This window comes from Lepisma saccharinum, chromosome 2 (genome assembly GCF_977018435.1).
Source record: "Lepisma saccharinum chromosome 2, izLepSacc3.1, whole genome shotgun sequence".
Lineage (NCBI taxonomy): Eukaryota > Metazoa > Arthropoda > Insecta > Zygentoma > Lepismatidae > Lepisma > Lepisma saccharinum.
In genome coordinates this window covers 151,216,490-151,226,303 of record NC_139230.1, presented here as the reverse complement: position 1 = coordinate 151,226,303, position 9,814 = coordinate 151,216,490, and the positions used below count along the sequence as shown (strand labels likewise).

Genomic DNA, 9,814 nt, shown 5'->3' with positions numbered 1-9,814 from the left:
AGACATGTACAGTTCAATCCCCATAGACCTAGCACTGCGTTCGGTGGAAAGATGGCTGACAACTAACAGAATCCCGGCCCTAGAGGTACAAGAGATAACCAGACTATTGGAAGTTTGTCTAAAACACAATTACTTTCAGTTTGAAGATAAATTCTACAACCAATCCGAGGGCCTTGCGATGGGCAACCCGCTATCAGCTCCTTTAGCCAACATCGTCATGCACCTGGCTGAAAAAGAGATACTCCACAGTCCAGAACTACAACACATCCGATATGGAAGGTACGCGGACGACACAATAGTTGTATATAAAAAGGCAGAAGAACTCAACCTCCTAGTGAACAAACTAAATAGCATCCACCCCAGGCTCAACTTCACCGTAGAGCATGAAAAACTTGGTAAAATCAACTTCCTGGACATCACCATCAGCCGTGCACTTAACAAATTCACAACCACCGTCTACAGAAAACCGGATGCAGGCAACCAGTACATACATGCTCTCTCTAGCCATCCCCCTAAGCAAAAAGCCAATGTGTGGCTAAACTTTTATCGAAGAGCCTTCTCCTACTGTGGCAAAGAAGAGGATCTACGAGAGGAGATAGCCACCATCACAGAAATAGCCCTGAAGCATGGCTACACTGAATCACAACTCTCCACTTGGTGCAGTAAGGCGGAAATACAGGTCAGACACCCTAACCTACCACAATCAACCCATCCACAAGCAACCCAGCCACAACCAACCCCCGGCAACCAATATAAATGGTTTGCCTTCCCCTACCATCCCACCACTTCCAACCGCATAGCCAAAGCCCTTCTCCCATTTGGCATCAAAGTAGCACACAAACCCAACTCCAAAATAACTGACAAACTGAACAAGCACAAACGGTACTTCCTCTCCCCCCTTGACAACCCAGGTGTATATGATGCTGAGTGTGAGTGCAAGGCTCATTACATCGGCAGGTCCATCAGATCTGTCAATGAAAGAATCCAACAGCACCTAGCAGATGCGAAAAAAGCCCAACCCACTACTGGTCTTGCTAGACATATCAAATACAATAGCCATAAAATTCAAAAGGTTCGAGTCAAACACACTGCCCACACGCTCATAGACACCAAAATCAAGGAAACGCACGCCATAATGCACTTCCCGCACGAACTAAACATCGATAGCGGGCAAGCGCACCATACTTGGATTCCACTACTGCAGCAGTTATCGCCCGGAAATAGCAGACGACGTACCAAGACGCACAGCGCACCTAACGGCAGCCAGAGAACTACAAACAAAAGATGCACGCCAAGCAACAGCGCAGCAAGTTCCAACGAGGATGGTGGCAGTGGCCACTGAAATTAATCGAAAAAGAAGAAAAAACAGATTCGCGGATAAAAGTGAGTACTAGTTTCTCCGTATTTATATACTACCGCGTCTCTCTTTTCCCAATCATGAATTGATCAGGAAATTCGGAAGATCTTTCCTTCTTTCTTTCTTTCGAAAGAAGGAAAGAAAGAAGGAAGGAAGGAAGGAAGAACTGCTAACATTATCCATGGCTTTCTTCAGTTGAAAACAACGGAAGCATTTAAATGCCCCATACCTTGCTCCATGGTAGTTTGAGGTGCTTTATCATTAACATATTAAAATGGGGTATGCTATGCAAGGTCTCGAGACAGAAGAAAAGCCAAGACAAAGTGCTTTTTATTCAAGAAAATAATAAATGGATAAAAATGTCCAAGCATTTTTTGTGTTCATGTTTCACATAAGAAATTAGAATTATTTTGACTTTCTCAGGGCCCCTTAGGCTTAGAGCTCGCCTCTGAATTGATGTAATCATTCAAATTATAACGTTAAACTAGAATATAAAGCCAGATAAGTTTTAATTTTATTGCCCACAAAAATTAGCCTTTTCTATCTTTCTCACTTCCATTTATGACGTTTTTTGTATCAATCTCATGAGGCCCCTACATGCGCGAGGCCCAGGGTCATAGCCCACTTCACCCACCCCCTTGCTACGTCAATGGTTATACAACCTCAAGGCACTTGCGCCTAGCAGAAATTCAAATATTTCCATGCGTAGTGAAATATAATGGCTGTTGGCAACACTGACACTAGTGCTCGCGTCTATCTGCAAGAACTACATCGAGTCTCACGGGTCTTCTTAAAACCCGGGTAATAGAAAAACCTGGCAGGCATCGATGCCTCTGCACAACTGTGACGTGAAGCTCGCTTGCTCGATGTCGAACACCTGAGCTTGACGTGCGTGTTGCATATTATTGTAGGCGCGCCTCCTCGCAGATGGGTTTTTCCGGGTCTTGTGCAGGTCTCTGTTTGTAGCAGCATTTGTTGTGGATGTGCAACAGCAAATAAAAATAAAAAACGACTACACAGATAATTTTTGCAATGTGGCAAGCATACTGGAACTTTCTTGCTTGTTTCTGCAGTGAGGTAGATGAGGGTGCATCAGCAAGAACAACCACATACCTAACACAGAGAGTGACAGGAAGCTGACAGAGTTATGCCAATATAAGTCAACTTCTGGGAACTTCTCATCACTGTTCTCTTGTAATCTTTTGATTTCACTCTTCCCTGAAACTTATCATGATACATTTTGTGAATTTAGTAATATTACAAGGGTTGATCAAATGAAAAGGTATGAAACGCCGTAACAACGGAATTGTTTATATAATACCGATGCCGCGATGGGAGAACGTAGCATGATATGTAGGGGTGCAATTGGAGTCGCCACGCAGCATCAGAGCATGCAGGGGAACGCGCATGCGCAGGAGAGAGCAGAGGTTCCGATACAGAGAGCAGTCCAAGTGACGCGGCAGTGCTTGTTCGGACAGGATGGCGTTAACATTGGCAAATTCGACTGTTGAGGAGCAGCGAGGCGTTATCAGTTTCCTGACAGCGGAAGGTGTTAAACTGGTCGATATTCATCGCCGGATGGTGAACGTTTATGGGGAAGGCGAAAGACTGGGGCTGCTCACGGAGGGTGTGGTTCTGCTAAATGATAACGCACGTCCACACGTCTCCAGGGTCACACACGCGGAATTGGCCAGGTTCAAGTGGGAGCAGCTAGACCATCCACCCTACAGTCCAGACTTATCCCCCTGTGACTTCCATGTGTTTGGTCCCCTGAAAAAGCATCTCAAAGGAAAGCGCTTCACCTCGGACGATGAACTCAAGGACACTGTGAAGGACTGGGTCGCGTCACGGCCAAAGGAATTCTGGGAAAAAGGAATCATTCGGCTCGTTCATCAATGGGATCAATGTGCTCAGGCCTATGGAGGATACTTTGAATAAAGTATTCATTTACACCGACAGTGTCGTTTTGTACCTTTTCATTTGATCAACCCTTGTAATAACGTAAAATACTTTCACATTTCACAAGGAAAAGACAAAAAATTAAAAGGTAAGATAAAAACAACACACAGAAATTCATACATGAATAATGCTTGCCTTTATTTTATTACAGAGGGAAGCCATGGTTCAGTTGTTTGTGTCTGGCTACCATGAAGGAGATCTGGGTTTCATTCCTAGGGAGAGTGATTCATAATGGTTATTTTTGGCAATGTACCTGCATGAAGCAGCTCATTCAGCCTCTTATGAATGAGTAACTGGGGGACAACCCTGGGGGATAAAGGGATAGCTTTACCTTTCTTCTTAAGTGTCATTTTGAGAGAGATTTGAAGTCAACATTCATCCTTGGGGTGTTGATTCAGTATTTTGTCATGAGTAAAGTTACTTTTTTCATCATTATCCAGCTTCTCTCTGAAACTTTGATTAATGTTTTCATTTTCATACAGTCCTTTCATCTTATAATTATTTAATTTAAATTACAAAAATCATGTTTTAATTTCATGAGTTCTTGCACATAAATTTCTTGTGGACATGATAAAAACTTTGCAATCATGAGTTTGAAAAATCATTTTATGTTCAGAATTTGTTGAATACATGTACAAAAGTATATGTTGAAATATAAAATGAATTATCATGATTTGAACTTCACATGAATTTGGCAATATTAAGACAAATTTTAGAATCAATTTGCATTACAAAAGTTGCTTGTGTGGAAATTATTCAAGAAGCCTCATCTATTCCCTTTCACGTTATCTCTTAGTATAATTTATTTAATAGCTGCCTAGACAAAAAGTTTGTCTATGTTTGTTTGAAGTCCACTTTACTCTAAGATAGGTTAAACCAGACTGGACCTACAGTGTAACATGAGATCTGAATCATTGGAGTGTGCCTCTACTGTGAACTGAACCAGGGACCTCTTAATTAGAAGGCAGCAGCTTAGTCACTATGCTGAGAGCCTCTGAGAACAGTGCAAAGCCTCTTAATATTATTATTACTATCAGCCCGAAGCAAGGTCCATTTCTAGGGGTAATGTTCACATGCAAATAACTATAACTGTAAAAACATGCTTCCAGACAAAGTGGAGAGATTGCAATATGACTAAACACTGTCTTGTAGAACTTTAAAAATTATAATGCACAAGAATTTCAATTCACAATGAAGAATACTTCAAAAAGTGAGATACAAGAGGTGAGGGAAGAAAGAAATACTTACTTGCATTGAAAATACTGGTAGCATATATCCAGACCTAAAAGTCAAGCTAAAACACTCCAAATTATAGAGATCCCATATATCAACCTAGAATAGGTTCATGAAGAAGTTAACTTATTTTCCTATCTACGGTACTTAAGTAGATTAAACTAACTCTTCCGTGAATCTACTTTTTCTGTGTTTTGTGTAATGCTATTTCTACACAGAAAAAATAGCAAATCGAAGCATTTAATTAAAAATCATAACAGCACAAGAGGAAGGGAAGTATTTTGGTTTGCCTAACATGCAGGACAAATACACAAGACAGACAAAATGTGCCAAGTAAAGTAACTAGTGTATTCAAAATTAACAGACAACACAGTGTTGACAACAAGCATTAAGTGTGCATGACTATCAAGGCATGAGGTTAGGTGTGAAAAGAGGTAGAAAGAATATGAAGATGGCAAAACCATAGTCCAGCAAAAAATTGCAAGTTACTCTGCATTAGCTTACAGCAACAATGCGGAACACCACAGAAACCGAAAGCATGCTGAATGACTCGAATACATACCGTAAATTGGACATAGCATTTCTGAAAATTTTCTATTTCAGAGGAACACAGAGACTGATTGAAGTCATGTTTCTTGAGACACGCAAAAACAATCGACATCTCATGAAGACAAGCTACATCTGTAATAACAAAATGTCTGTTAAGTCAAAAAGGTCAAACTGAGAAATACCATATGCATTTTAAATTTCTTCACCCGAGAAAAAATTTATGTCCTTAAGAGGAAAGGGAGAGCATAAAGAAAATTAAACGCTAGTGCTGGCTGATTATACTCACAATTTTTTTTAATTAAAAATTTTCACGGAGTAAAACAATATGTTAAAACTTACGATTGAGTCAATACCTCTTCAAACCGATATTTGTCCTCGTCTCTGCTGGTGCCAATATTTGAATGTTTAAGAAATTTCAAATTGTTCAGAATATGTACTTACACTTTATGTAAGAAAATCATTAGTACATAGCTATTCTGTAGCATTCTACACAGGCCCGTAGCCAGACAGGGGGGCCCTGGAACTGCCTTCAGCTCCCCCACTGAAACTGCTGTCAGCCCCCCTTGACATTAGGTAAAACTAATTTGTATAATTTGTTTGCAGTGAAGAGTGAAAATGTGACAGCACATATTATTTTGCTCACAACATGTTGAGGGATAAATCCACAGAACATAAACAGCAGATATTACATTCTTTATCTGCACTTCACTGCCCCTGTTGTGACCTCCCGTTCAGACAAAAATCTGTGACTTTGATGTCATCTGATGTCAACAGATCCCAAGTTTTGGGAACGAAGGGGAGTTTCACTGCTTTGGCTGGGGGGTGGAATGTAGGCTACTGTAGTCACTATGATTGAATATCTGTATCATCAAAAGTAGTATTGAGTGTGTAGTAAAAGATAATTACAGTAGCAGTCGATTTTCACTTGAAGCTATGTTTTAAAAAAAATAGAAAAATGTAGTTTTTGTATATTTCTAAACTTGATGTAACTTAATGATCTCCCCCCCCCCCCCCACACACACATAATTTACCTTCATTTAACACTGTTAAACTTTTGAAAAATGGACTTTGTTTACAAAGCCCCCACTGATAACACATGAGCCACCCCTGGAGATCAATTCTAGCTATGGGCCTGAATCTACAGGAGTTTTCTCTTAAAAATATGTATTCATAAAGTCAAATTGGTGGTTGATCATATTGAGAGTTCAACTCTTGATCTTGCCATCAAGGTATCAGTTCGAGTCCTGACCTGGGCCACACTCATTGCCACAATTAGCCTGAGGTACAAAAGTGATGTAAAATAAGAAAAACACACATATGCGGGAGATGTACTTCATGTTGCAATCAGATTATTATCCAGTTCTCATTTAATTATAAAATTCATATTTTTGTTTTGCAAAAATTTAACACAGAATTAATTAAATTGCACTATCCTGCATTATTCTCCAGGATATTTGGACCCTTGTAAACACGTACATAGGCATTTGACATTTTTACATAGATATAGTGTGAAAAATATACGTATATACTCGTATAAGATACAGTGTAAACAAACACAAACATAGGCATTTGGCATTTTTACATGGATATTTATAGTCTTAAAAAGTACTGTTCAGCATCAAACAATGACTGGATTCAAGAAAATAGTTTATATTGTAATACACTGATTACACTGGCTGAGACCATACAGCACCTCTAAAAAACATATAGTTAAGATTTCAATGGGTGTGTATGTTTACAGTAATCCACTTACTTTGTCACCATATGCTACAAGGTACAGAAACATTTTAAGACATTCAAAAATCATTAGGAAATAAGGTGCTTATTATGTCAAGAAGCTTGTAAATTTCCAATTACGTTACACATCAAATTGGAGTTTCTTTTTTAGAAAAAAGTTTAAAAAAAGTTGATCAACTTTATGATAATACAGGTTAATTCGAACTGGCCTTTCGAGTTTAAATTAGGATACAAAAGTAATGTGGAAAATGCCTCCACCGGGGACACAACCAGGGACCCATTGATTACAAAATGAGTCCATAAACCACTATGCTATGACTCCGTGAAGGAGTCGAAAGCTTGGAAGAACTCCGAAGTGTTTTTATTGTGCTGTTAGTGTGTGATTTTAGTGTTTTAACAAATACACATTATGTTAACCTGTTTCTCACCACATTCTCAATTGCAAATAAAAATATTTCGACACAAGAAGGTCACTTGCCAAGGTGATGAGTGGCACATAATGATAGCAATGGTTTTACTTGTGCCATTGTTAAGACACAACAGAATTATAACAGAATAGTGAATCAAGCAGTTTAAATTCACAGTGCCAAAGAAGTCAGCATTGATGTAGTTGATACATACAGTCACGAACACTTCTGGGTTGTAACACTCCCATTAACTTTCAATGGAATCGTTACAACCCAGAAATATCGGTAACCTAGTGCACAAATTAATACATGATGATTAGCAATCAGCAGACTCCCAGCATTAGATGTAGAACACATCTCCAAGCTGCTACAAATCTATCATAAATCCAAATACATTCAATTTGAGGACAATTTCTAAAAAGAATTCTAAAAACAAATTCATTTCTTATTTTATAAATAACACTGTATTTAGAAAAAATTGTGAAAGAAGAAATTGCATGCTACATTATCAATGTCCCTTGATCTATTATAATTATCGTGATTCAAAATTAAGCCATCTCTGATAATAATTTCTGTCATAGTGCAACTCAAGATTTTCAAACCTCTCTCTCTCTCACACACACACACACACATATGTATATATTTTACAAGTAACTTGTGTGTGTGTGTGTAACAATGTACTTGCATGGAGCAGTACTATTTAACCCATCCTTTAACAAACAGGAAGCTTGATGCTGATCACATCACCTCCACAAAAGACCAAGGTTATGAATGTGTGGAGTCTACTCATCCATACCCACACATGCCTTCACGGCATGATGCAATTTTGAAGGGGGATAGATTCAGTGGCATTGTCTGAGGTTCACATATGGGTGTTTACAATCAAATGTTTATAGTGAATGCAGATTTACTCCTCTCCCTTTTAACATCATCTTCAATTGACAAAGTGAGAAAAACAGTTAAACTTATTTTCAACAATTGCCCCAAAAAATTGCGCTATATTTGAAGTAATACAAGATTTTTTATACAAATAACACCCTTTTAATTAGGTTATTTATAATTAGTAATGGCTAATTGAAACTAATTAGTATAACATGCAATCTCGGGTACGTACAACGCAAGACTACCATACTTCACAATCTACTTTTTATTACACGAACCAGGATTATGTTAACCAACGACATTCATTCAGCATTGAAAGCATGTGTATCGTTAGCGAGCCTGAGAGGAGGACGCATCCTCCTAGAAGTCCAGAAAAAAATATGTGTACGCGTATGTAGTCAATGTGACACTGCTCATATTCCTTCTTTCTGCGGCACAATGGTAACAAACACCCAGGTTGTGTCCTTTGACCATCCATGCATTCAAGTGAATTGATCAATTACAAGTACTGTGCGATGAAAGAAGATTAATTGAAGAATTCTCTTTTAGATATATTTATATAATTTTTAAATGTATCTATTGCGAACAAGACTACTTGCTGATATGCACTTTCGTTTGCTTACAATCTGCTAGGACTTCCTCCTAAAGTTTGCAACTATGTAGTGCAGACCTTTTTGAGTCCTCCTAGACATGCCTTTTATATGCTGCACTCTGGTGCCGAATGAAAGAAGTATTGCCGCTTGCATTAGTGTTCGCACACAGTATAGTGAACATCTTCAGGGTATAGAGACCAACAGCCCCCGGTCAGTTTTATGCAACATGCATAGCAATTGTGTTCAAAGTCCTCCGTTGAACACCGTGGGAGTCAGTGTTACCAACTATCTACAAAAGTCATCCAACGTGAAAGAAGTCATGTCAGAGTAAATTGTGTAACAAATTATTTTTTTAATAAATATGTATGTAATTTAAAGCATATGTATGAGCGTTCTCATGCTCATGTGAACATTATCAGGACATGCACCTGGATAGATTTACCTTTACGTGTATATGTAGTTAAGCAGTGCACTTGTGGGTTCACAGAACACTGAAAAAACTATGTCTACACTACATAAGTTTTTGCAAGTACACACAGATTTGCATAGAACTGGATTAACATCAATAATAAATGTATATTAATTGTTGTACTTTACCAGTCTTCTTTGATCCTTTTGCAGACACCTGCTCTTTCAGGCATAAAGGAAGCAACTCCTGAAAAGCAAATGGTTCCTTGGCAGGTTTTCTCCCAGGGGCTTTTTTGATCGGAAATATAAACTTTTTTCCCATTCTAGAAGTTCAAAATATAAAGAGGTAATTAGTCAAACCAGACAAATTTAACCATCCAAACAACATAAAACTCAATCGCACAAAATCAAATACACATATTTAATTTTGTAACATGCTCAAAATGCTGACAAAAGGCAGAAATCTATCTTAAAAAAATACACCATACGCATGACATGTCAATCTTCTAGCAAGGTCTTCTTCAGACTCTGAAAGAAAAGTTTCAAAGTATGTTCAGAGTCTGAAGAAGAAAACCTTGCTAGAAGATTGACATGTCACCTGTATAGTGCATTTTTTAAAATAGATTTCTGCCATGGTCAGTATTTTGAGTGTGTTATTAAGCATGAAAACAAGGCTTAACGGTGCTATT

At 38.4% G+C, this 9,814-nt stretch overlaps 1 protein-coding gene across 1 annotated transcript in view; it reads right to left on the bottom strand.

Annotated features, from left to right (window-relative positions):
• Nucleotides 1-9,447, bottom strand: part of LOC145984535 (small ribosomal subunit protein mS37-like) — a 27,281-nt gene extending 17,834 nt beyond the window's left edge. Inside the window, exons 1-2 of the mRNA XM_083118188.1 lie at nt 9,315-9,447; nt 5,112-5,230 (exon numbers count right to left, since the gene is read on the bottom strand). Coding sequence (XP_082974314.1) covers nt 5,112-5,230; nt 9,315-9,447 — 252 coding nt within the window. The remainder of the gene's footprint in view (nt 1-5,111; nt 5,231-9,314) is intronic.
• Nucleotides 9,448-9,814: the final 367 nt, after the last annotated feature.